The sequence below is a fragment of the Macaca thibetana genome, chromosome 12 (assembly GCF_024542745.1).
Source record: "Macaca thibetana thibetana isolate TM-01 chromosome 12, ASM2454274v1, whole genome shotgun sequence".
Lineage (NCBI taxonomy): Eukaryota > Metazoa > Chordata > Mammalia > Primates > Cercopithecidae > Macaca > Macaca thibetana.
In genome coordinates this window covers 9,435,309-9,463,215 of record NC_065589.1, presented here as the reverse complement: position 1 = coordinate 9,463,215, position 27,907 = coordinate 9,435,309, and the positions used below count along the sequence as shown (strand labels likewise).

Genomic DNA, 27,907 nt, shown 5'->3' with positions numbered 1-27,907 from the left:
ATATTTGGGACATACTTATATGCAACAGTGATTCACAGTTTTTCTGAAGTTCAAATTTAACTGGGTCTCCGGTATTTTATCTGGCTTCTTCAGGCATGATCAGCATCTTTCTTTTTTTTTTTTTTTTTTTTTTTTTTTTGAGACAAAGCCTCACGCTATCTCCCAGACTGGAGTGCAGTGGCACAATCTTGGCTCACTGCAACCTCCGCCTCCCAGGTTCAAGTGATTCTCCTGCCTCAGCTTCCCGAGTAACTGGGACTACAGGACCACCACCACGCCCAACTAATTTTTTTATTTTTAGTAAAAACGGGGTTTTACCATGTTGGCCAGCCTAGTCTCAAACTCCTGACCTCAAGTGATCCATCTGCCTCGGCTTCCTAAAGTGCTGGGATTACAGGTGTGAGCCACCGTGCTCGGCCATCTTTGTTCTTAGTAAAGTAGTATGCACTAAGTGTGGGGAACTGGGAGGACCTTGGCAGGGCCTGTGCATTCAGAGTTCTCACTGTCTCTATGTCCTTGGAGATAGGATGTTCTGACCCCCAGGTATAGGGAGGGCTCCTCTCGCATGAGGGTCTGTAACCTGCTTTAGAGGAATGTCAGAGGGTCCTTCCTGCACCTGCCATTGCTCAAATTACTTCAGCTTAAAATATTCAATATGCTTAGGATGCCCTATTTTGGAATAATGCATCCTGAATCCCACTGATAGCACAGTGGGGTGCTAGTAGCCCAGCCTTGAGTCCCAGGTCAGCCACTTGTGACTTGGGTCTGGTGTCTTCTCTCTGGTCCTCAGTTTACTCTTCTGTAGAGCAGGGATAGTAGTAGCATCTTGCAGGGCTCTCATGAGTCTTATGTGGGTGAACATCCAAGCACCTGGTGCCCAGCCTCCAGGGAGTGCTCAATACGATTGACTGTCACCACCACCACCACCGTTATTATTACCCTTCCAGGGTAGCGGTGAAGGAGACTGATCTCAGGGAATTGCTGGGGGTGACATCATAGTGGTCATAGTCCTGCAGAGGGGAGCTCATAGCATCATGGCGGCCCCTGTGTATAGTGGCAAGTTGGGCAGGAGAAATGGGGAGTCGCTGATGGTTTGAGCAGGAAGGCTGTGTGGAAGGTGAGCTTAGAGTGGTGGTTTCCTCTTATCTGTTGATATGGTTTGGCTGTGTCCCCACCCAAATCTCATCTTGAATTGTAGCTCCCATAATGCCCATGTGTGATGGGAAGGACCGGGTGGGGAGGTAACTGAATCACGGGGGCGAGTCTTTCCCATGCTGTTCTCATGGTAGTGAGTAAGTCTCACGATATCTGATGGTTTTATAAAGGGGAGTTCCCCTGCACAAGCTCTCTTGCCTGCCACCATGTAAGACATGACTTTGCTTCTCCTTTGTCTTCTGCCATGATTGTGAGGCCTTCCCAGCCATGTGGAACTGTGAGTCATTAAAACTCTTTCCTTTATAAATTACCCAGTCTTGGGTATGTCTTTATTAGCAGCATGAGAACAGACTAATATATCTGTTAAGGAGAGAGGGGTGGCCCCAACTTGGATAAGAGAAGATGGAAACGTAAGAAGAGTGAAGATTGTCAGAGCACCTGATTACTAAAAAACTTAAGATTGAAAGAAACACCTCCCAGATTCTGAGAAGTGCTGTGAACTTTTGTTGGTTTAACGCAACAGACATTTGCGTAGCATCTTCCATGGGCCAGCCCTTCATTGTGAACACTTCCTCTAAGGGTTTGCTGTGGAGAAGGGAATGCTGGTACATGGGCAGGTATTAGAATGTGCTCCAGGGGGAGGTTAGTCCCCAGGGAGGACTGAGTAGCTCTTTTGAGGAGTAAGGGCAGGAGGCTTCACACCACCGAGGTGGCTCTGACTGGGATTTGAAGGATGAATAGGATTTTGCCAAGCATGAGGCAGGGGAGGGCACTGGGACTGAGAGAATGGGGTGTGCAGGGAAAGGGACAGGGCATTAGTGAAATCATGCATTACATGTTGCTCATCTCTCTCTGTGATTCTGGAGAGAGAAGCAGCTGGGCATGCCGTCCTGGGTGTGAACAGAGCCTTGAATGCCCGAGTAAGGATTGGAGCTGTTGCTGCTGAGAGGTGGGTATTCTCCTTTGTGGAAACAGATCAGGGATGGGTGAAAGAGCTAAACTAGAGATCACTGGCCCTAAGAAAACCCAGCTCTAATTAAGAATAGCTATGCGTGGGTGCAGTGGCAAGCACCTGTATTCTCAGCTACTTGGGAGGCTGAGGTGGGAGGATCACTTGGAGCCAGAAGTTTGAGTTCACCCTGAGCAACATAGCAAGACCCCATCTCTAAAAATTAAATAATAATAATAATAATGCGCTATTTCAGAGAAGGTTCGTGAGCCCTGAAGAGTGTGGATGCCCACAGACTGCCAGCCCACTCTCCGGGACTGTGCCCACCTGGCTCCAGTCCTCCTGCCAATCCAGGATGGTGGAGCCTGACTTCCTCTCTGTGGTGACACCTGTCACATCAGAGCACAATTGACTGCTCACAAACGCCCTCCCCCTGAAAAGGGAAAGCTCTTTCCTTTATACACCCTGGAGTTTGCAGGCCCCAGCTTGGGCCCTGGGGCTCAGCAAGTGCGTGCTCAGGGATTGCCAGTTGCCTGAGGCACTTGCAACTGTCATCCATCGTGAATCCCAGTTCAGTCTCCTCCCTTTAATGTGGGCTTCACAAAGGCTGGGATGTGGATTTTTTGGTTGTTGTTAACCACTAAATCCCAGAGCCAAAACAGTGCTTAGCACAGAGTAAGTAATCAGTAAATGGATGTTGAGAGAATGCACGCATGAATCAGTGAATGAATGCAAGAATGAAGGAACACACACAGGAATGAGAATGAACGTAATAATCAATGAACGCACGCATGAATGAGAGAATGAAGGCAAGGATGAATGAATCTATGTATGAATGAGCGAATGTGTCCTAAACCAGGTGAGATCATACAGTTCTCATGGATGCATGTTTAAGTGGCTTCTTTATAGTTGGTGCTGAAAGGCAGTGTGGTTCAGGAGTGGGGGCTCTAGGTAAACTGGATGCACGTGTTGGTTCCTTGACTTGCTAATAGTATGATCTCAAGTAAGCTACTTAACTCCTCAAAGCCTCAGTGATGCCTCCACAAGACAGGGGTTCCTACAGGGGTTGCTGTGAGAGTTAATGGGGTAAGGTGTGTCCTTAGTGCAGAGTCTGGCTCATGGTGAGTTTCCAGCCATGGTTATTATGATAGAGTGGCGCTCGCCTGGAGGGAATCTGTGGTTGCAAGAGTTGGAGCTTCCTTACCCTATTTTGATCACCATGTTCATGAATAGCTTTGGCATCATGGCCTTCTACACATAGGGAACAGCCAGTTGCTGTATGTTGAAATCATAAAATAGTCATGCTCTGAGTACCTGCTATGCACATGCCAGGCTTTGGGATGCGGAGGTGAACCAGCCAGCCGGGGTCCTAGCTTTCAGGAAAGTTGCATTCAAGTCAGGGCAAAGGAGAAAATAAGCAAACACACAAATATACGAACCAGGAATGTGTCAGGGAATGATAAACTCTAGAGCTGGGGATTTAAATAGAAAAATATGATAATAATAGGGAAAAGCCTTTCTGAGGACATGCTGTGCCATTTAAACCGAGACCTGAGTGTCAGGAAGATGCTGGCTATGCCCAACCCAGGCAAAGAGGCCACTGGGCTCAGTTCCAAGGCAGGAGCAAGTATGGCATGTGAGACGGCTGGACAGCCAGGACTCAGACGAGGCTGAGGCTGGACACGGGCCAGGCATGTGGGTTTGCTGAGCCAGAGTACTGGGCTCACGTTCCTTCCAAATGCAGCAAGCCACCATTAGGAGGTTTCCAGCTGGGGGGTGGCGTGATCCCACCTCAAAAAGATAACTCTGGCTGCTGTACTGAGAACAAACTATGGGAAGAGAGGAAGAGTGGAGGCAGGGACACCAATTAGGAGGCCACGATAGCAGCCAGGCAAGAGGCGGTGGCAGCTGGAGATGGGAAAAGGCGAATGGAGTGGGAATGTTTCAGAGGTAGACCAGCCAGCACCCGCTGATGGATACCATGTAGCAGGACAAGGGAAAAGGAACTTCTAGTGTTATTTCACTGGGAAGGTGCGGCGCTGACTGACCCCGATGGAATAATAACCCTGATCAAACAAGATGTCACATCCTGGAGGCAACCACACAGTCCTTGCAAACAGATGGCAAGGAAATTCAGGGGAAGGAGACATGGCCTGATCACAGCAGACTGGAAAAGTCTCAGGGCATTTGGTTAGCAGTGGTAGGAATCGGATCGTGGGATACTTACTGAGGTGCAGACGAGGCTGATGTGATTTCCCTTTGGGGAGGCTTCCAGCTCAAAGTGATGGTTGAATGCTTGCTTGCTCTGTCACCATCTTCCTTCTGGAAGGCAAAACCCATAGGGAAAGAGAGAACGGGAAAGCAACAACGTTCTGAAAGCCGGAAACGAGATGGATAGCAAGAGTCACTTATAGGAACCAAAAAACGAAACCCTAAGCAGGTGGAAGGAAAAACGGAGACACTGACTCACACAAAACCCACAAAGGGCTCAGGAGCTAAGAGCCTCGGGGACCCCGAGAAGTGGGGTGAAGGTGGGGTTATACGGAGCAGGATCAGATGGAAGTCTGTTTAAAGAGAGTTCAGCCCAACAGAATCCCCCTCCACTCTGTGTAGCCAGTGGCTCCTCCTCATTCCTTTGGCAGAAGATTGGATATTCTTCTTTGGAGAAGGTGAAGGGCTGGGAGATGCCAGGCCTGCTGCAGGCAGGAGAACCTACCAAAAACAGAGGACTAAGGGACGGTCACTTGCTGAGTGCTGAGACCACAGCCTTCTTCCCTGCCCAGCTCCCAGGATGCGGCTGGCTCAGCCCCACCCTCCCCAGGCAGGAGTTAGAAGTCTTCTCGGGGAACCTTGATCAGCCCAGGGGCAAATACAGAAAGGTGTTGCCATCACGCAGTTTCCCCAGGATTCAGCCCATCAGACCACCCTGTGGAGAAGCCCTGCTCGACACACCCCATCTCACTGTTGGACACAGATACAGCCAAGGATCACCAGACACTGGAGGGAAGCTGGGGACAGGAGACAGGGGACACAAAGACAAAACACTTGGAGGGATCAAAATCTTTTTTTTTTTTTTTTTTGAGACTGAGTTTCACTCTTGTGGCCCAGGCTGGAGTGCGATGGTGCGATCTCAGTTCATAGCAACCTCCGTCTCCCGGGTTCAGGTGATTCTCGTGCCTCAGCCTCCCAGGTAGCTGGGACTATAGGCATGCACCACCACACCTGGCTAATTTTTGTATTTTTAGTAGAAATGAGGTTTCACCATGTTGGCCAGGCTGCTCTCAAACTCCTGAGCTCAGATGATCTGCCTGCCTCGGCCTCCCGAAGTGCTGGTGTTCCTGGACCAAATAGGGTCGGGCTGCTATTCCTTGTGGCCCAATAACAAGATGCAGATGAACATCTTGTTACTGAGGAAGAGAGTTTTTATTTTCTGTAACTGGTTACAGGGAGAAGGCCTGGAAATTATCACCAGACCGACTCCAAATTACAAAGTTTTACAGAGCTTATATACCTTCTCAGCTGTATGTCTATATGTAAGTGTGTATTCATCGAAAGATTTATACATGTATACATATAATTTATACATTATATAAATTAAAAGAAGTGACTAACTTCTTTTAATTTATAACTAAGGTCTGAGCCCTGAAGACCTTCCTCTGGAGCATCAATAAATTTACTTCATCTAAATGGGTCCAGGTGCTGGGGTGATTACCCTTATCTTATCTCCTGCTACATCACGGAGGTTTGTGGAGTTCCTTCAGACCTCCAATAAACTTGTTAAATCCTAAATGGGTCCTGTTAAGAATTCCTTGCCTAGGCAAAGCTTTTGATGGGCTTTTGGTACATTCCAGCCTTTGCATAAGTGCACTGGCTTTTAATATTTAACTTAACCACTCAGCCGGTACTGAAACAGTTGTTATGGAGGCCTGCGTGAGGGAGGCCTGGCCTGCCACACCGGGATTGCAGGCGTGAGCCACTGCACCCAGCCTCAGAGGGATCAAATTATATAGTTAAAAAGAAATGGGCCTGTGGAATAACAGAATTATATCTAGAAAGGAATAGTAAGAGAATAAAATGGAAGTTAAAAAAGAGGAGGAGGAAGAGAGAAGGGGGAAGAAGGGGAAAGTGAAAGGAAGGACAACTCTGGGGCAATAAAAAAAATTATAGCAGTAATTAAAAAAGATAAGAACCCAATGGAAGGGTAGAAATATACAGTTCACAAAAGTTCCCAAAAGGCAAAACAAAAGGAAAAAGTGATGGCAAATAGGAGAGGCAAGATTTTTACAATTTAAAAGACCAGTTCAGGGCTGGGTGCAATGACTCACACCTGTAATCCCAGTGCTTTGGGAGGCCGAAGCAGGTGGAACACTTGAGGTTGGGAGTTCAAGACCAGCCTGGCCAACATGGTAAAACCCCATCTCTACTAAAAATACAAAATTAGACGGGTGTAGTGGCGTACACCTGTGATCCCAGCTACTCAGGAGGCTGAGGCAGGAGAATTGCTTGAACCCAGGAGGCAAAGGTTGCATTGAGCCAAGATCCACGACTGCACTCCAGCCTGGGCAACAGAGCAAGACTCCATCTCAAAAAAAAAAAAAAAGAAGAAGACCAGTTCAGGAGGCCCAATTCAAAATAATAAGTGTCAGTAAGAGAAAACAGAGTGAGAAAATTTATTAAAGAATTCAGGAAAGAGTCTTAGAACAGAGTAACACTTGCCTCCAGGTTGAAAATGGCCAAGTGCTCACACAACACAGGAGGCCCACACAACCCCGGAAAGTCTCACAGCGCTGGGCTCCAGGAAAAGAGCCTAAAAATGTTCAGAGCAAAAGACAGATTACACCCTGTGTCAGGGGCCCCACAAGACCACCCCCAGGTTCTGTGATTCCCTCAGAGAATTCGCAGGACCCAGCCGGCGATCATCTTCACAGATCTGACGTATTACATTGAAAGGATACAGAGCAAAATCAGCCGCGGGAAAAGACACAAGCGTGGGGTGAAGTCTGGAAGAAACCAGGCACAAGCTTCTAAGAGTCTTGAGTGTTAGGAAGATGTTGACTGTGCCCAAACCAGGGAAAGGGGCCATTGGGCACAGTTCCAAGACAGGAGCCAGTGTGGCTGGTGAGATGGCTAGGCGGCTGGGGCTCAGACAAGGCCGAGACTGGGCAGGGGCCAGGTGTGTGGGTGTGCTGAGCCAGAGTGCCAGGTTCACGCTTCCTTCTTCTTTTTTTATTTGAGATGGAGTCTCACTCTGTCGCCAGGCTGGAATGCAGTGGCACAATCTTGGCTCACTGCAACCTCTGCCTCCCAGGTTCAAGCAATTCTCCTGCCTCAGCCTCCTGAGTAGCTGGGACTACAGGCACCCACCACCATGCCTGGCTGATTTTTTGTTTTGTATTTTAGTAGAGACAGGGTTTCACCATGTTGCCCAGGCTGGTCTTGAACTCTTGAGCTCAGGCAATCCATCCGCCTCAGCCTCCCAAAGTGCTAGGATTACAGGCATGAGCCACCGCGCCCGGCCCACGCTTCCTTCCAAGTACAGCGAGCCACCATTAGGAGTGGCTCAACTCTTCTGTGGAGTCATATAGGACACACTTCCCTCCTCCCCCAGTGAGGTGTGACAACATGTGTGAAATGTGGTTGTTAACTGGGGACTGGTCACGTAGACACCCTCTACCTGGCAGGTACCCAGATTCCAGACTCCCCAAAGGAAAACAGGTGCTCAGCATAAACCATCTTGTTTGTACAAACAATGTAAGGCACAGCAAGCCACTCATCAGCTCTGGGAATGGTGGGAGCCCTTCCGAAATTTAAGTTCCCAGATGACAGCAAAAAGCCAACCTTTCAAGCAAGCCCTTCCAAGGACAGCAGTCTCAGACCTGCTGTCCTAACTCTTTTCTGAACAAGAGAATCAGAACAGCATTGTTTCTCCAGCAATCCCGAAACAAGGTTCCAGAGTCTGGGGGATAATTATTTCAAATTTGGAGTTCTGTCAGTTAAGTGTGAGGGTCGAATTTTCAGACACACAAGGCCTCTAAAAATGTATCACCCATTCTTCCTTTCTTGGAAAGCTACTAGAGATGTTGCTCTGCCAAAATGAGGGTGTAAATCAAGAAGAGGAAGACATGGGGTCCAAGAAATGGGATTTAATATGAAAGAGAGAGAGAGAGAGAGAGAAATAAATGTATTCCTGGATTATGAAGGCCCCAAGGGAAAGGCTGTGCCTCAGGCCTAGAGGTCACCAGTCCAGAGAAGACCCAGAGGCTCTGGGAGAGGCTCCCTCAGGACAAAGAAACTGATGAAAGTATTTGGTCACATGGAAAAGAGAGTTACAAACTGGGGAAGAATTAGAAACCATAAAAAAAGTATGGCAATTACTAACTCCAGGAATAACAAAAAGTTGTCTAGAAAAAGAGAAACAATCAGGGCTGGTCTGTCAATAGCATTTCTATAATCAGAATAACAAACACTGAGTACTTATCTGGCCAAAATTATGATATAATTGTTAGAAGGATGGTGTGGGGACTGAAATTATGCATTGGCAGGGAGTCAAGGCTGGGAAGCAGGTTGTGTGTGTGAAAGAAAGTTAAACCTTCATCTTCCATAGTGGACAGTCAAAAATGTATTAGGACATAATGAAAACTGAAACATTAGAAAGTAGCAATTTAAGCTTATTTTTTTTTTCAAGAAACAGTAAAATTCCAAAAGAATCCATTAAGAGAGTTGAAATTGGTTGCCTACAGGGAGCTGGACATTGAAGGGAGGTTGGGTTGCGGGGGACTATTGTTTGCAAAAACCTATAGAACAACTTGACTCTTTTAATTGTTGATGACAGTAAAATGTAAAATCAAATTTAGATGTAAATTAAAAGCAAAGCAAAAGAAGGAAAGGAGGAAGAGTAAGAAAGAAAGGAGGGAGGGAAAAGAGGAAGAAGAAGAGGAGAAGGAAGAAGAGAGAGGGGAAGGAACGAGGCAGGGAAAAAGATGAAAAGACAATCATGCTGTCTCTGCTCTGGCCAGGCCAACTCTTGCTTGTTCCAGACCTCACCCTCCCCAAGCATGAGCCTCTCTTGGGAAGAGCAGCTGGAAGCAGAGGGAGCTAGGAGACCAGACACAAACTTGGGCTCAGCTGAGGGATGGGAGTTGATAGTCAGGTGCCTGGAACATAATGGAGACTGTTCATATTGGTTGAATGAGTGGATGAATGAATTAATGAATTTCTTTTCTCTTAAGTCCTGCAGCTCATTAAATCACAGAAATTTCTGAATAAGTTGGTGATCTTGGTGGAAACAGAGAAGGAGAAGATCCTGCGGAAGGAATATGTTTTTGCTGACTCCAAAGTAAGTGACAGCAAACTTCTAAAATGGGCTGTGAGGTAGGGAGGGGACACATGCGTTTTGAGGCTCGCTGTGTGCCAGGGAGTGTGCATCATTAGCTCACTCAGTTCCCAGAACAACCCATTTCATACCTGGGAAAGGTGAACTTAGAGAAGTTGAGGACCATGTTCCAGGTCGGCCTGGATTTGAGCTGTCACCGTCTCAGGAGCAGGGAGGCTTCCCACTTCGCCCAGCTGCCTCCCAGCCTCGAGGCCACATCCTTTATCACCCACATCTAACTCAGCCCCACACCTGGAGGGAAGGCTTTTAGCTTCCCTGGGCTGGGCTTGGGAAACTTTTGGGACACTCCTGGATGGATGGATGGATGGATGGATGGATGGATGGATGGATGGATTGATTGATTGATTGACTGACTTGAGACAGAGTCTTGCTTTATCATCTAGGCTACTGCAGTGGCATGATCACAGCTAACGGCAACCTCCACCTCCTGGGCTCAAGGGATCCCCTGACCCACCTCAGCCTCCTGAGTAGCTGAGACCACAGACACACACCAACAGCTAATTTTTTATATTTTGTAGAGACAGAGTCTTGCTGTGTTTCCCAGGCTGGTCTCGAACTCCTGGGCTCAGGCAATCTTCCAGCCTCCACCACCCAAAGTGCTGGGATTATAGATGTGAGCCACCCCTGGATTTAAATCTGAGTCTCGACTGGAGCTCCAACCCAGAGACTCATTTCAATACTTTGCCCAACTCTGCAGAAGAAAGATGCCCCTGCCAGGATGGGTTCCTGGGGCAAGAGGTGCTGTGGGCCACTGGGGAAACCCAGGTTGGGCCTCTGTGCCCCCAGAGTAGGTTCTTTGTGACCTCACCCCTCATCTCAGAAATTCGAACCAGGGGCCAAAACACATCATCGTGGCCTCATTCATTGTTCTCTGCCGTGCAGCTCATGTGAAGCAGTAAAAATGGATTGCACCAGCCTGAACAACATAGTGAGACCCCATGTCTACAAAACAAAAAAATTAGGCCAGGCACGGTGGGTGCCTTATGCTCGTAATCCCAGCACTTTGGGAGGCTGAGGCGGGATGGTTGCCTGAGACCAAGAGTTCAAGACTAGAGTGCAACATGGTGAGACCCCATCTCTATGAAGAAAAAAAAAATAGTTGGGTGTGGTGGCATGAGCCTGTAGTTTCAGCTACTTGGGAGGCTGAAGTGGGAGGATTGCTTGTTCGAGGCTGCAGTGAGCTGTGATCACACCACTGCACTCCAGCCTGAATGACAGAGCAAGGTCCTGTCTCAAAAAAGAAAGATTGCAGAGCGATAAGGTTGTCCATCACATCAGGTGCTGGCTGACATCTCACATCAGGGACCCCCAGCAAGGCCAAGGGACAAGGGCTTCTGGTGCAGGCCCACAGTGATAGCTCCCCACTGAATGCCCAGTCCCCGCTCCTACTTTCACCTCCAAAGCATCGGGGGTGGGCTGGTGGGAGGTCTAAGGCGTCCAGAGCCATCAGGAGTAGTAGGGAAGGGTCTGGGAGAAACAAGAGAATGAGGCCCAGACAGGTGGTGGGAGATGGAGAGAAAGACCGCCAGGCTGGAATGCTTTCTGAGCACCTGGGCATAGGTCCAAACACCAGCTCTGCCCCATTGCTGTGACCTCACAAGGACTGAGGCACAGGAATAAATGGAGGCAATGAATCGTGAGCCACTCTCAACTCGAGGCAGGTTACAGTAAAGGTGTCACTGTGACATCTTTGTGAGCTGGTGTCTTCAGGGAGGACTTACTGAGATTTGCAATTATGAGGTTGAATCACGTAAAATTTCTGTCTTTGCAGGTTGAAATAGTCAAACACTGGTCATGTCATATGTTACAATCTGAAATTTTGTGTAGCTTTGTTAAAGTCAGCCTGCTCTGTTGATTGCATGCTAAGAGAGGGCCAACTGAGGCTGCTTGGTACCCCACTGGGTACCCCAGAAAAATAGGCGAAAAATATTGAGGAGGCTATGAAAGCCTTCGTGTCTTCTCTTCTTTTTAATTAGTTTCTTTAATTTAAATTTTCTTTCATTACATAAGTAATCTATTCTCCTTGGTGAAGACATGGCAAACACAAACAAGCAAATGTTTAAAATAAAAACACCCATATACCACGAGTTAATCTGGGACTATGCCCCTTCCAGATGTTTTTTAATCTTCTCTTTCTTTCTTTCTTCGTTCCCTTCTTTCTTTCTTTTTCTCTTTCTTTTCTTTTCTGAGACAGGGTCTTGTCCAGTTGCCCAGGTTAGAGTGCAGTGGCAAGATCATGGCTCACTGCAACCTCAACTTCCTGGCCTCAAGTAATCCTCTCACCTCAGCCTCCTAAGTTGGGAGGGACTACAGGCATGCACCACCATACCTGGCTAATTTTTTTATTTTTTGCAGAGGCAGGGTTCCCCCATGTTGCCAGACTGGTCTCAAACTCCTGGGCTCAAACGATTCCTTCTGCCTCAGCCTCCCAAAGTGCTGGGATTATAGGCATGAGCCACTGTGCCAGGCCCAAATGTTTTCTTAAAAATGCAGTGATGCTATTCATACCATTTGTCAACTAGATTTTCATACTTAACAATATATATTGTGGCCATCTGTCCTTGTTGGCAAGATAGTTCTGGATCACACTTGTTAAACACTATGATATTCTAGTTTATGGATGGTCAATAATACTTTTTTTTTTTTTTTTTGAGACAGAATCTAGCTCTGTCACCCAGGCTGGGGTGCAATGATGCGATCTTGGCTCACTGCAACCTCCACCTCCTGAGTTCAAGCAGTTCTTCTGCCTCAGCCTCCCGAGTAGCTGGGATTACAGGCGTGCACCACCACGCTTGGCTAATTTTGTATTTTTAGTAGAGATGGGGGTTTCACCATGTTGGTCAGACTGGTCTCGAACTCCTGACCTCAGGTGATCCACCCGCCTCGGCCTCCCAAAGTGCTGGGATTGCAGGCGTGAGCCACCATGCCTGGCCCTCTAATACGTTATTAATGAATCTCCTAAGGCTGGACAGTAAGGTTGTTTCTGATTTTTTTCTGTACTGAGGTATGTGCTGCAGAGCCGAGACAGGGTTGGACCTCTGTGCAGCTCCTGATTACCTTATTAAAGTCACAGCCTTGCAGGGGAATGTCTGGGCCAGAAGCCACTCGCTTACGACTTGGACGCATGTTTCCAGGTTGCTGTCCTGGAACTTCATACTGATTTACGCTCCTCTCAGTTTTCTTGAAGCTGACCAAGTCCTTTGCAAAGTGTCATGTGCAGGGAGGCAGAGGCCTTTCTAAGTCTGTCTGCCCTTCCATCCCTAGAAGAGAGAAGGCTTCTGCCAGCTACTGCAGCAGATGAAGAACAAGCACTCAGAGCAGCCGGAGCCCGACATGATCACCATCTTCATCGGCACCTGGAACATGGGTGGGTCCATGTGCCCCCTCCCTGAAGTCGCCCCCTCTGCTTCTGCTTCCCTGACTCAGGCATCCTCAAGGTGGGGTGGAGTGACAACATCCATGTCCCCTTCCTTCCTGCCCCAGGGCCCTGTCCCCAACCCCCAGCCTACCAGCACAGCCTCCTTCCTAAGGAATTCCACCCTTTTCCTGAGATGACGGGTAAGAAAAATGAGCTTTGGGACTATTGTACCCCAACAGCAGCTGGGGTAGGTTACTCTATGTGTCCAAACTGGAAAGTTGTAGGGAAAGAGTCTGAATATCTAGGTGAAGAGGCTCATGGGTACCCCGCCAGCCCTAGGCAGCTCACTAAGGGGCCCCAGGCCTGAAAGAAAGAAGTCCACCGTTGAGCAGGGTTGCCAGATTTCTCAGGAGAGAGACAGAAGGAGAGATAAGTAGGTAGGTAGACAAAGGATGCCCCGTTATATTTTAACTTCATAGAAACAAATTTTTTCAGTATATGTTTAGCTACAAACAAATACTGAACATATATGCTAAATAGACATTATGCTGAATATATAGTGTATATACATATGCTAAATATATAGTATATAAACATATGCTAAATAAATGTAATTATTATATTAAATATAAATTATACTAAGTAATATTATTTAGTTTAAGCATACAGTTAATAATATACTAAATATATGCTAAATATATTTTGTATTAAACATATATACTGTATATTTATATACTAAACATATGCACGCTACTAAATATAAATAATACTAAATAATTTTTTAGTGTAAGTGTTCAGGTAGAAATAAATTAGATAGAAGACATCTAGATAAACTTATTCTAGAAACTACCGGTTTATCCGAAATTGGAATTTCACTGGGCATCCCGTGTCCCTTACCCTTTGTCCCAAGAGGAGTCTGGGAGGAAGAGGGTGATCAGCGGCCAGCAGGGGCCTCTTGGAAGTGAAGTGGCAGCATGTCACTTGTGTCCCAGAGCCACAGCAGCCCTGGAGTAGAGCTCCAGGATGTCCTTGACACAAAGGCAGGGGGTGCCCTTCCCACACAAGAGTGTGGAAGGAGCAAGCTGAGGCTATGCTGCAGGAGGGCCGAGACCCACCAGCCCGGGAGTTTGAGCACCCACGTTGAGCCACAGTCCATTTACTCCAATGCGTGGCTTCTCTGCACTTGTAAGGCAAGAAACTCATCTCTTTGAGGAACAAACATTGCTCATCCTTCAAGGGCACTGCAGGGAGAACCGTTCAAAATTTCTTGATTGAGCTGCTTCAACTCAGTTCTGAAATGGGAATGCAGAGGAGTTTCTATGCTCTCCAGTTTCTCTGGCTCACACCCATGCATCTCTCCACTCTGGGCTGGGATCTGCCTTGCAAGGGAGCCTTTGTTGTCTCCCAACAATGGGTTAGAAATCACCATCCAAAACTTGTCAGTCCCCTTGGCTGTCTTGAGAATAGGATGTGAGTTCCTTGAGAGACAGAACTCAATTATCGTAGCCTCAAAATGCAGGACAGCATCTGACATCAGGGGATCTTCTGGTGTTTCTATACCTTGAAACTTAACATTATGTTTAAAAAGAGGCTTAACTGAGCTCTAGCCCTCACCGACACCCTGGGTGAGGTTGGCGCCCAGGCCTCCATCGCAGGCATTTCTTTGGGCTGCCTGGATGGTCTTGTGTGACGATGTGACCTCCCTCACACTCCCACCCTCTGTTTTGAATTCTCCTAATGCTTTGACTCGATGTGCCTTTGACTCACTTGGTGTTGGGTTTTGCTGTTGAAGGTAACGCCCCCCCTCCCAAGAAGATCACGTCCTGGTTTCTCTCCAAGGGGCAGGGAAAGACACGGGACGACTCTGCCGACTACATCCCCCATGACATTTACGTGATCGGCACCCAGGAAGACCCCCTGAGTGAGAAGGAGTGGCTGGAGATCCTCAAACACTCCCTGCAAGAAATCACCAGCATGACGTTTAAAACAGTGAGCAGCTGGTGGTGCCCCGGGTGGGGTTCCGGGACGGAAGCTTTGCACAGCTGGGCTGTCTCAGAGGCAAGGGCAGGCTCAGCCTATCAGCTCTCAGTTTTCAAGGATGTCTGGGGGCCCCCCTGAGAGGTGCGTCTATATTCAGAAATAAATGGGATCCGTGGGGTATTGCTGAAAACCACTGAGTCCTCTATCTTCCCACCCTTGGTCAGCCCCGGTTCTCATCTTTAGGATGCTTTGTCTCACCTATCACACATCGCTGGGAGTCCCCCGAAGGGTTGGGATTACAGACGGGGTACCCCACACCCAGGGGCTGGGACTGGGGCTGGGTGTGAATCACTGTGCCCTGGTTCACACCCTACACTTAAGGGCCGAGTATTGCAACGTTGTTCTCCCACCAGGTCGCCATCCACACGCTCTGGAACATCCGCATCGTGGTGCTGGCCAAGCCTGAGCACGAGAACCGGATCAGCCACATCTGTACTAACAACGTGAAGACAGGCATCGCAAACACACTGGGTGAGCGAGCAGGGCGGGGACCCTGTGTTCCTCCCATACCCTCTGCCTCAACTCACGTGACCATGCCATCCTGATCCCACCAGTAGTTCCAGAGTCTCAGGTTCTCAGCTCCCCGCTCAGTCCTCAGCAAATAGGGGTGGTTGGTCTCCCTGGCTGAAACTCACTCAGGGTCTACACCAGCGCTCCTAGGGATCTAGCTAAAATGCAGGTTCTGACTCAGTAGATCTTGGGTGGAACCCAGGGTTCCAAGTTTCTGACAGGTTCCCAGGTGACTTCAGCACTGCTGGTCAGCCCGTGGGACCCATTTTAGGTAGCGAGAACCTAAAACAGGGATTGGCCAACTTTTGCAGGAAAGGGAAGGGCCTGATAGTAAGTATTTCAGACTCTGCAGGCCAGTCAACACTACTCTCTGCCTTTCTGGCGGGAAAGCAGCCATAGTCAACCCAGAAAGCGAATGGGAGTGGCTGTGTTCCGGTGAGACCTTCCTTACCAGCACAGGTGGGAGGTGGCTGGCTCCCGCCCTCGGTCCCTGTACACCAGGTTGGATCCGGAAACGCTGGTGTCAGTGGAGAGTCTCTGGCTTCAGAGAGCAGTAACAAGGGCAAGAACTCTTTATGAGTGTAGGGGTGCAAGCCTGTGTGTGTGAGTAGGTCTGTGTCTGTGAGTTTGTGTGAATGAGAGCGTGCATGTGAGTGTGTGAGCCTGTGTAGGTATGTGAGAGTTTATGGATGTGTGTTTGTGAGCGTGTTTATGTGAGTCCATGTGTAAGCGTACCACCCCATATCTATGAGTGTGTGTCTATGTGTGTGAGTCTATGCATGTGTTTGAGTGTGTGTTTATGATAGTCTATGTATGTGAGTCCATGTGTGAGTGTACCACCCATATCTGTGAGTGTGTGAGTCCATGCATGTGTTTGTGAGTGTGTGTTTATGTGAGTCTATGTATGTGAGTCCATGGGTGAGTGTACCACCCCGTATCTATGAGTGTGTGTGTGAGTTCATGCATGTGTGTTTGTGAGTGTGTTTATGTGAGTCTATGTATGTGAGTCCATGTGTGAGTGTACCACCCCATATCTATAAGTGTGTGTCTATGTGTGTGTGAGTCCATGCGTGTGTGTTTGTGAGTGTGTTTATGAGAGTCTAGGTATGTGAGGGTGGGTGTCCGAGTGCATGTGCCTAAGTGCTAGAGCCTCTGTGTGTGTGTGTGTGTATGTGTGTGTGCGCGTGTGTGCACGTGGGGTGGGACACACACAGGGCCCCCAGGCTGGCATCAGGGGTGAGGCCAGTGGTTTTTGGTGGTTGGAGTCAGTGGAGTCAGGAATAGGACAGAGTTCTAGAGATAACAGGAAATGGAAGAATTGCTGCAATCGAACGTGCAAAGCTCTCTCAGCTTTTCTGCTGACAAACCGCAAACTGCCCGTGTCCACCCCCGCTCGTCCCCCTTCCTTCCTGCCACAGTGGAAGGGTGGAGCTGGCGAGGCTGTCCTGGCTGCGCCCACGCCCTCCTGCTGCCCGGGAACCACCCGGGTGTGGATTCCATCGCTCCCTGGGCTTCCAGCCTCTCCCACCGGCCCCTGCCCCGCTGTGCAGAATATGCTGGGACCTCCTGGGGCCACATAAAACCACCCCCTCAGCCAGACCTTGCCTGAAACTCCCGCCCCAGTTCCTGGTCATGCTGGCCTCGGGGCTGGGCACTGGGTCAGCTTCTGAGCAGGCAGGAGCTCTGCTCATGTGGACCTGACACACACTGCGTGAGCAGATAGGAGGGAAAGAAGCCAGTTCTGGGGAGGGAGCGCGCTGGCCAAGGAGTGTGTGGCGTGGGCAGAGGGCAGAGGTCAGGGACCTCCCTGAGAAGGGCAGTGCGACTGGCATCTGAGGGGTGGGGAGAAAGGCCTGGCCAGAGTCCCAGCTTTATGACCATTGCAGGGCAGCTTCTGGGCTGTGGAGCTCACACACACCTTCCCCACCTTCCCCTCCTTCCCCTCCTCTCTGCCCTGGGGCCAGCCTCCCTCCTCCACTCCCCTGAAATGGCTCCCCGCCATAATTAGCACAGGACAGGAAGAGCAAATGCTGGTTGGCTGATAAAACATTAGTCCTGGCTGGTGCAGTGGCTCACGCCTGTAATCCCAGCACCTTGGGAGGCCGAGGCAGGTGGATCACTTGAGGTCAGGAGTTTGAGACCAGCCTGGCCAACATGGTGAAATCTCATCTCTACTAAAAATACAAAAATTAGCTGGGTGTGGTGGCATGCACCTGTAATCCCAGCTGCCTGGGAGGCTGAGGCAGGAGAATCGCTTGAACCCGGGAGGCGGAGGTTGCAGTGAGCTGAGATTGTGAAACTGCACTCCAGCCTGGGTGACAGAATGAGATACCATCTCCAAAAAAAAAAAAAATCCTTAGAACAACCAAGGCCTCTCTAAGAGTGTGCCCTAAGCAAGGCTGTGTGCTAAATGCTTTGTATCATCTCATTTAATATAAATACCCTGCTAGTAACGACGGCTCATGCCTGTAATCCCAGCACTTTGGGAGGCCAAGGTGGGAGGATCTCCTGAGACCAGAAGTTTGAGATCAGCCTGAGCAATATAGGAAGATACCATCACTCCAAAAAAAAAAAAGACTGGGCATGGTAGTGCATGCCTGTGGGCCCAGCTACTCAGGAGGCTGAGGTGGGAGGATCACCTAAGTCTGGGAGGTCAAGGCTACAGTAAGCAACGATTTTGCCACTGCACTCCAGCCTGGGTGACACAGACTTTGTCTCAAATTTAAAAAACAAAAACAAACAAACAAACAAAATACTCGGGCAGAGACTCTCGTTATTATTCCCATTTGCAGATGAAGACACAGAGTCTATGGAGATGATCCATAACTTGCCCAAGGCCCAGGGATAAGAAAGTGGTGGGCAGGGATTGAAACCAGGCTGTCGGGACTGGAACCAGTTGCTCAGTTCCAGGTCACCCTCTGGGAAGGAAAGAAGAGGCCTCCCAGTTTGGGGGCAGAGGGGCAGGGCTGGAGAGCTAGGTGCAGTGGAGAGGGCTGGAGGGCAGAAAGCCTGTGTGCTCCCCCACTGGGTCCTGAGGATGCTCAGCCAGGTGATATCCAGGGGTCCCTTCAGCCTATGGCCTATCCAGAGCTGTCCAACCAAAAGAAAATGGGGCTGGGCACGGTGGCTCACGCCTGTAGTCTTAGCACTTTGGGAGGCGGAGGCAGGCAGATTGCTGGAGCTCAGGAGTTTGAGACCAACCTGGGCAACACAGTGGAACCCTGTCTCTACTAAAATACAAAAAATTAGCTGCGTGTGGTGGTGGGTGCCTGTAGTCCCAGCTGTCGGGAGGATGAGACAGGAGAATTGCTTGAACCCGGGAGACGAAGGTTGCAGTGAGCAGAAATCGTGCTGCTGCACTCCAGCCTGGGGACAGAGACTCCGTCTCCAAAAAAAACAAAAAAGAAAAGAAAATGGGAGCCAAATAGATCATAAATAAATAGATTTATGATCAAAATAGATTACAATTTGATCTATTATAATCAATAGATCAAATTTTCAAGTAGCCACATTAAAAAGGAAACAAGTGGAATTAATTTCAATAATAGATTTTTTTGAACTTCATACATCCAAAATACAATTATTTCAATAGATATTCAATGTAAAAAGTGATTTGCTATTTTACAGTCTGTGTTTCTTACCAAGGCCACAATTCTGATGTGTATTTTACACTCACAACCCGTCTCATTTTGTACCAGCCACATTTCAGGTGTTTGATAGTCACACGTGGCCTGTGCCTGTATTGGACAGAGCAGGTTCTCAGCTGCGTGTGTCAGGATCACCCAGAGCAGGGGTTGACAAACGTTTTCCGTAGAAGGCCAGATGGTGAATATTCTAGGCTCTGTGGACCACGCAACTGTCTCAATGCTTCAGCTCTGCCATCGTAGTCTGAAAGCAGCTACAGACAATCCAGAAGTGAATAGGCATGGCTGTGTTCCAGCAACATGTTCTTTATGAACACTGAAATTAGAATTTCATATTTTCATGAATCACAAAAAGACTGTTTTTCTTTTGATTTGTTTCCAACCATTTACAAACGTAAAACCATTTGTAGCTGGCAGTGAGCCAGCATTTGCCCACCGCTGACCCTGGAGGGCTTGTCAAACACAGATTACTGGGCCCCATCCCAGGATTTCCGATTCAGTATGTCTGGGGCGGGGCTGAGAATCTGTCCTTCTGACAAGTTCCCAGGTGGTGTTCAGCTGCTGGTCCAGGTTTCCCTTTGGGAACCACTGACCTAGAACAGATCAGAAAAAGGTGTGATCTCAGTGTGGGCTTTTGGTCTATCCAGGAACCTTGAATTCGCTGGGAGGGAGATCAGCCCACCCGGGCTAGAACCTTCTGAATCTTCCCAGGGCTTCTGGCTGCCGCTTAGCACCCTGGTCACTTCAGAGAGAGATGCCGGGGGAGGATCACAGCAGCCGCCTTCCTCTGCCCCGCTGAGAAGCCCAAGGCTGCCGCCATCTGCGCTGCTCCTGCATTTTCTCATCTCCCGCTCTCTGCCCAGCGGCTCCCACCCCGCAGGACCCCGTTTCGCCCTCCCCTTGCCAGCTCCTCACTCACCTGCCCCTCTCACCCTGCCTCCGGGTGATTTCTGGCCCCTTGGCAGTGTGTCTGTTTGATGTTTTGATTCTTCTTTCTGCTCTTCGTTGTAGGGAACAAGGGAGCCGTGGGGGTGTCGTTCATGTTCAATGGAACCTCCTTAGGGTTCGTCAACAGCCACTTGACTTCAGGAAGTGAAAAGAAACTCAGGTAATGGAACTCCTTCCCCCCAAGAGTGTGCATTTGGGTTATCTGCCCAGACACACCTCACTCCTCTAAGCACCAGAAGGACCTGCTCAGCTCTTGCCTTTGACCTTGTGGGTGTCCTGTGGCCTTTCAGGGCCCACCACAGTCTCATTAAAGCCAATTGCAGCACAATAGTGACCTCATGTGTGGAGGAATTTTGTCTGAAGGTCAGAAAAGATATTTCCTTGTGTCATTAGCCTGATGGACCCCCGACTAGCACTGTTTCTAAAGCAGAAAGTTTCCTCTGGGGCCTTCTTACAAATCCAAGCTGATCTTGCCTAGCTGGGACCCAGGAATGAAGACAGCCATCTAGAATCCTCACTGTTCTGATTCTCTGCTGTGCAGATGCTGTTACTCCTGGGCCCCTGCCCTCTGTGCATCCAGTGTGGCCTCAAATGCCCTTTGCATCCTGGCTGTAGCGTATTTGCACGCTAAGGTGGTCTGCTGCAGCAGGGCTGGAGGGCTAAGTCTCCCTTCCCCCCACCTGCTATGCTCCTCGCCCCCCACCTATGGCAGGAGTGACTTCCTGCCACAGTGGAGGGGGAACCAGTGACCCCGTGCTAGATGGCCACTTTTTCCTTGCATTAGGCGAAACCAAAACTATATGAGCATTCTCCGGTTCCTGGCCCTGGGCGACAAGAAGCTGAGTCCCTTTAACATCACTCACCGCTTCACGCACCTCTTCTGGTTTGGGGATCTTAACTACCGTGTGGATCTGCCTACCTGGGTAAGGGGCTGCCCGCCTGGGGCTGGGGCTGCAGGAGATGGAGGATCCCTTGAGTCAGCTCGGGGCAGGTGGTCGTGGAGATATGTGAGCTAAGTGGGCTGAGGCGGCTGCTCCCCTTGGGGGCTCAACGCTGTTTCTGTTACTGAGCCTCAGCTGCTCCTCATGGTTCCCCTGTGCTCATGCCCGGTTCCCATAACTGTCACGGCCACCCTGCCACCATCACTCTGCAGCCTGTGTCATCCAGCTGCCCGCCCCCAGCCCCGAAGCTTGCCAGGCCTGGATCAGCAGGGCTTCTCACCAGAGGCCTGGGCATGTTCTTGTTCCAGGAGGCAGAAACCATCATCCAGAAAATCAAGCAGCAGCAGTACGCAGACCTCCTGTCCCACGACCAGCTGCTCACGGAGAGGAGAGAGCAGAAGGTCTTCCTGCACTTCGGTAAGAGCAGCGGCCTCTCGGGCGCGGTGGCTCACGCCTGTCATCCCAGCACTTTGGGAGGCCGAGGCGGGTGGATTGCGAGGTCAGAAGATCGAGACCATCCTGGCTAACATGGTGAAAACCCGCCTCTACTAAAAAAAGTACAAAAAATTAGCCGGGCGTGGTGGCAGGCGCCTGTAGTCCCAGCTGAGGCAGGAGAATGGCGTGAACCTGGGAGGTGGAGGTTGCAGTGAGCTGAGATCGCGCCACTGCACACCAGCCTGGGTGACAAAGCGAGACTCCGTCTCAAAAAAAAAAAAAAAAAAAGCAGCAGCCTCTCCTCTTGGAGCCTTTCCAGCCATCCTTTCGTCCCCTTTCCCCCGATTTCCTACCAGGAGAATAGGGAAAATTGGGCAGATGCAAAACCTGGGGAATCAGAATTGAACCTGAAGTCTCTCTGTTTCAGAGGAGGAAGAAATCACGTTTGCCCCGACCTACCGTTTTGAAAGACTGACTCGGGACAAATACGCCTACACCAAGCAGAAAGCGACAGGGGTGAGTCCTCTTCACAGACACCTCCCCTGCCCTCCATCTCGTCCCCACTCGTGTCTGTTCCCAAAAGGCGAACAGAGAGCATCTTCATCCATTAGGCAAAAAAAAAAAAGGAAAGAAAAAAATTAGAAAGCGCATGTTGATTTGTGTCACAGAGTAAGTGGGCAGCCACAGTTGTGCACTGCTTTGAGCTGGGAAAATAACCCTTGTGATTTATCTTCTGTCCAGGTACTCTAAGATGCTGAGAGGATTTTAAAGTATTATTTCCTTAACTGGGATCTGAAGATCATTTTTTAAAAAAGTCCCATGATCATATATATTTGCTAAACTGCTGAGTAAATTAACATTAAGCCGGTTTCTTTGCTGCAGGACTTATCAGAGCCTTTATGGGCCTAAGAGCATTGTGGTTCTCCATGAGGAAATCTGTATGCCAAACTCAGTTATTCATGGAATACCAACTAATATCTTATTAGGCCACTTGTTTTCCAAGGAACAGTGTTTGGGGAAAGATGCATAAAATATGTATTCATTTGTTCAAAGATATTTCCTGATGGACTATTATGGGTTAGGCACTCTCCTAGGTGGTGGGAGAGCAAAGATGTCTGCCCCAGGGACTTCACGGTAGGAAAAACAAGACGAATATGCAACTAGCTGTAGCCAGAGCCAGAATATGACAATGCCAGGGCAGGGAAGGATCAGGGAAGCCAGCCGCTGGCAGGGTTCAAGGGTTGAACGGCTGGGGCAGTGAAGTACCCAGGCCTGCTAGAAGCCTAGGGCAATGGAGCACAAGCTCAAAGTGTCATCTGAAAGAGTTCTGGGCCCCATCTGGGCTCAGGGGCAAGTGAAGAACTGGACGTGGGAGAGGAAGGCCAAGAGCTGGGTGAATTTCAGAACTGAGCAGGAGAGGAAGAGAATAAAACAGAGAGGACAGGAGAAGATCCGGGACTGCTGTCACCCACGAGACTGGGACCCCCAGGATGGGACACCCTCTTCCGCAGGGTCCACTGCCTGCTGTGTGGATAAGGTCACCTGGCCCAAAGGCACTGTCAGAGCAGGTTCATGGGGACCCCTGTGCAGGCTGGTGAAGGATGATTTGGCTTACGTGAGTTTAAGTTGAGGAAGATAGGGGCCTGAGATGGGAGAGCGGCCAGTCCTAGATGCCAGGATGACAGGCCACAGGGGGCCACTGCAAGCTCTGCCGGGCACTGGTGCATCAGACTGGCATGTGCAGGATTGTAGTGGGCATTGTGGTAAAGGATGAGGATGCGGCAGGGGCACCGGTGAGGAGGCCGTCGTGCACATTTAGCTGAACAACAGCCAGGGCCAAATCAGGGAAGACACAGTGAAAATGAAAGAAAGGGGGAAAGCAGGATATATTAGGAGACCTGATTGCCATTGATAAAAACTGGAAAATCACAAGGCGGAGCTGGCTTGAAGGGGAAAAAAATAGAACTTGTTTTCAGACTTATTGATTTGTATGACATTAGTGGAAGAACTCAGAGAAAATATCCAGAAGGCAGCCAGAGATAGTGACACATTGCTTAACAACGGGAATATGTTCCGAGAAGCGTGTCATCAGGTGACTTTGTCATTGTGGGAACCTCATGGAGTGTATATACACAAAGCCCACTTCAGTTAGATGGTGTGGCCTATTGATCCTAGGTGACAAAGCTGTATAGCATGTTACTTTACTGAATACTGTGGGAGTTGTAACACAATGATAAGCTTTTGTGTATCTAAACTTTAAAAAGGTACAGTAAAAATATGGTATAAAAAGAAAAAAATGGGCTGGGTGCCGTGGCTCATGCCTATAATCCCAGCACTTTGGGAGGCCAAGGTGGGTGGATCACTCGAGGTTAGGAGTTCAAGGCCAGCCTGGCCAACACGGTGAAACCTTGTCTCTACTAAAAATACAGAAATTAGCCATGCATGGTGGTACACGCCTGTAACCCCAGCTACTCAGGAGGCTGAGGCAAGAGAATCGCTTGAACCCGGGAGATGGAAGTTGCAGTGAGCCAAGATCGCGCCTTGCACTCCAACCTGGGTGTCAGAGCAAGACTCTGTCTCAAAAAAAACAGATGGTACATTGTATAGGGCACTTACCATGAATGAAGCTTGCAGGACTGGAAGTTGCTCTGGGTGAGTCAGCGAGTGAGTGGTGAATGAGTGTGAAGGCCTAGGACATGACTGTGCACTACTGTAGACTTTACAAACACTGTACACTTAGGCTACCCTACATTTATTTTTTAAATTTTCTTTTTTCAATAATAAGCTAACCTTAGCTTACTGTAACTTTTTTATTTACAAGCTTTTTATTTATAAACAATTTAATTTTGACGCTTTTGTAACAAAATGCAGCTTAAAATGCGAACACATTGTACAGCTGTACAGAAATATTTTCTTTCTTTATATTCTTAATCTATAAGCTTTTTTCTAGTTTTAAAATTTCAAAACTCTCATTTACATTGAATTTTTTGTTGAAAATTACGATGTAGGTCAGGCACTGTGGCTTATGCCTGTAATCCCAGCATTTTGAGAGGCCGAGGCAGGCAAGTCACCTGAGGTCAAGAGTTCGAGACCAGCCTGGCCAACATGGCAAAACTCTGTCTCTACTAAAAATACAAAAATTAGCCAGGCATGGTGGCATGCACCTGTAATCCCAGCTACTTGGGAGGCTGAGACAGGAGAATTGCTTGAACCCAGGAAGCAGAGGTTGCAGCGAACCAAGATCATGCCACTGCACTCCAGCCTGGAGCAAGACTCCGTCTCAAAAAAAAAAAAAAAAAAACGTAAATGCACACATTAGCCTAGGCTGACACAGGCTCAGGATGGTCAATGACATTATCTCCCACCTCCACATCTCATCCCACTGGAAGGTCCTCAGGGGCAATAACATGGAGCTGTCATCTCCTATGATGACAATGCCTTCTTCTGGTTACCTCCTGAAGGACCTGCCTGAGGCTATTTTATAAGTAACATTTTCTTTTCTTTTTTCTTTTTTTTTTTTTTTTTTGAGATGGGGTCCTGCTCTGTTGCCAGGCTGGAGTGCAGTGGCACAATCTTGGCTCACTACAACCTCTGCCTCCCAGGTTCAAGCGATTCTACTGCCTCAGTCTCCCAAGTAGCTGGGATTACAGGCGCCCACCACGGTGCCCGGCTAATTTTTTGTATTTTAGTAGAGATGTGGTTTCACCATGTTGTCCAGGATGGTCTCGATCTCCTGACCTCGTGATCCGCCTGCCTTAGCCTCCCAAAGTGCAGGGATTACAGGCGTGAGCCACCACACCCGGCCTCTACATTTTCTTATAAGTAGGAATACACTCTAATTATAAATAATATAGTACACACGGAAATGAGTGACAGTTAGTTATCATTATTATCAAATATTATGTACCGAACAGAATTGTACTGTTGTGCTTTTACACAACTGGCAGTGCCGTGGGTTGGTTTGCACCAGCATCCCCACAAGCTCGTGAGTAATGTGTTGCGCTGTGACATGATGACAGCTACAGCATCACTAGGTGATGGGGATTTTCCAGCTCCATTATACTTTCGTAGGACCTCTGTCCTATATGCAGTCCATTATTGTGGTACATGACTATTTGTGGAGCCCCACGGGTAATTCTCAGGGGCAGCCAATGCAGAGAACTGCAACGTTAAGAAGTAACTGTTTAGGCTGGGCATGGTGGCTCATGCCCATAATCCCAACACTTTGGGAACTGAGGCAGGTAAATCATTTGAGGTCAGGAGTTCAAGACCAGCCTGGCCAATATGGGGAAACCTCGTCTCTACTGAAAATACAAAAATTAGCTGGGCGTGGTGGCACAATCCTGTGATCCCAGCTACTCAGAAGGCGGAGTCAGGAGAATTGTTTGAATCCAGCAGACAGAGGTTGCAGTGAGCTGAAATAGCCCCACTGCACTCCAGCCTGGGCAACATAGTGAGACCCTGTCAGAAAAAAAAAAAAAAAAAAGTAACTGTTTGGCAGATAATTGATAAAAAGTAAAAATGCACCTATTCTATATTTCAGTAATTCCACTTTGGTGTGTGCTCAAGAGAAATTAGTATATTTGTTCACTAAAACTAGGTGCAAGAATGTTTGGCCAGGCGTAGTAGCTCGTGCTTATAATCCCAGAGCTTTGGGAGGCCAAGGCAGGTGAATCACCTGAGGTCGGGAGTTCGAGACCATTCTGGCCAACATGGCGAAAACCATCTATACTAAAATACAAAAATTAGCTGGGAGTGCTGGTGTGTGCCTGTAATCCCAGCTACTCAGGAGGCTGAGGCACGAGAATCACTGGAACCCGGGAGGCGGAGATTGTAGTGAGCCAAGACCATGCCACTGCACTCCAACCTCAGCAACAGAGAGAGACTCCATGTCAAAAAAATAAATATAAAAATAAAAAAATAAAAAAGAGTGTTTATTGCAGCTTTGTTTATAATCTTCAACCCTATGTCCATTAACAATAGAGTAGATAAATGTGATACTTATAGACAATGGAACTTTTATAAGCAACAAAGTGGCTGAAGGAGTCCAACATGAAAGAGTATTTACCGAGCGAGTCCATTTATGTACGTTCATATAAATTAATCAATGGAGATGTTAGTCGCACTAATGCTCACCTTTAGGAGGCTGTGGTATTGACAAGGAGGGCATATGAGGGAACCTTTAGGATGATGAGGGTTTTCTATATCTTGCTCTGGGTAGTTGGTAAGTGGGTATAAGCAAACATAAAAATTCATGGGACTGCATGTACACTTATGGTTAGTACACTTTATGTAAGTTGTACCTAAAGTTTTTTCAAAAAGCAAATGGTTCAGAAGTAGAGATAGTGAAAATAAAACCTTCTTTTTTTTTTTTTTTTTTTTTTTTTGAGACAAGAGTTTTGCTCTTATTGCCCAGGTTGGAGTGCAGTAGCACAATCTCGGCTCACTGCAACCTCTGCCTTCCGGGTTCAAATGATTATCCTGCCCCAGCCTCCTGAGTAGCTAGGATTACAGGCATGTGCCACCACGCCCAGCTAATTTTGTATTTTTAGTAGAGACAGGGTTTTACCATGTTGGTCAGGCTGGTCTCGAACTCCTGACCTCAGGTGATCCACCTGCCTTGGCCTCCCAAAGTGCTGGGATTACAGGTGTGAGCCACCATGCCCGGCCTGAAAATAGAACATTCTTGAAAGAAAATTGGTAAAAGGAAGAAAAGAGAAAAGTAATTGAAGGAGGTGACAGAGGTAGGCACTTTCAGGATGAGTTCCTTTATGTTTGTAGACAGAGAAGAAAGAGCTAGAACGTGAGGGGATAAGGATATTGATAAAAGAGGGTTGTTATTGCCATTTTACCTTGTCTATCCCACCCAATGGACATCTTGCTCATCATTGCAGCCTGAGGCCCTGGAGAGGGCTTGTCACATAGTATTAATAGATACTGTTTGAGTGACTGGACAAGTAGGTAGATGGGTGTGTGAACGGGTCAGTGGATGAGTGGATGGTTGTAATGGATGGATGGATGAATGGATGGATGGATGGATGGATGGATGGATGGATGGATGGATGGATGGATGGATGGATGTGTGGGTGGGTGGATGGATGGATAGGTGGATGGATGGATAGGTGGATGAATGGATGGATGGATGGATGGATGTGTGGGTGGGTGGATGGATGGATGGATAGGTGGATGGATGGATAGGTGGATGAATGGATGGATGGATGGATGGATGGATGGATGGATGGATGGATGGATAGATGGATAGGTGAATGGGTAGGTGAGCAGAGGGATGGATGGATGGATGGATGGATGGATGGATGGATGAATAGATGGGATGGATGGATGAACAGGCAAATGGGTAGGTGGGTGGGTGGGTGGGTGGAAGGATGGATGGATGGATGGATGGATAAATGGATGGATAAATGGATGGATAAATGGATGGAAAGGTAGATGGGTGGATGGATGGATGGATAGGTTGGTGGATGGATGGATGGGTGGGTGGATAGATGAATGGATGAATAGGTGGATGGGGTGGAT

General features: G+C 48.4%; 3 protein-coding genes across 3 annotated transcripts in view; 2 read left to right on the top strand and 1 right to left on the bottom strand.

Moving 5' to 3' along the window:
• DGKD (diacylglycerol kinase delta) overlaps positions 1 to 27,907 on the top strand; it is a 681,592-nt gene that overhangs the window by 351,215 nt on the left and 302,470 nt on the right. The gene's annotated exons all lie outside the window — the stretch shown is intronic.
• INPP5D (inositol polyphosphate-5-phosphatase D) overlaps positions 1 to 27,907 on the top strand; it is a 154,131-nt gene that overhangs the window by 93,766 nt on the left and 32,458 nt on the right. Inside the window, exons 10-17 of the mRNA XM_050751561.1 lie at positions 9,334 to 9,440; positions 12,762 to 12,864; positions 14,648 to 14,844; positions 15,249 to 15,366; positions 20,061 to 20,157; positions 20,782 to 20,920; positions 21,247 to 21,355; positions 21,801 to 21,889. Coding sequence (XP_050607518.1) covers positions 9,334 to 9,440; positions 12,762 to 12,864; positions 14,648 to 14,844; positions 15,249 to 15,366; positions 20,061 to 20,157; positions 20,782 to 20,920; positions 21,247 to 21,355; positions 21,801 to 21,889 — 959 coding nt within the window. The remainder of the gene's footprint in view (positions 1 to 9,333; positions 9,441 to 12,761; positions 12,865 to 14,647; positions 14,845 to 15,248; positions 15,367 to 20,060; positions 20,158 to 20,781; positions 20,921 to 21,246; positions 21,356 to 21,800; positions 21,890 to 27,907) is intronic.
• LOC126932571 (ephexin-1) overlaps positions 1 to 27,907 on the bottom strand; it is a 334,934-nt gene that overhangs the window by 278,400 nt on the left and 28,627 nt on the right. The gene's annotated exons all lie outside the window — the stretch shown is intronic.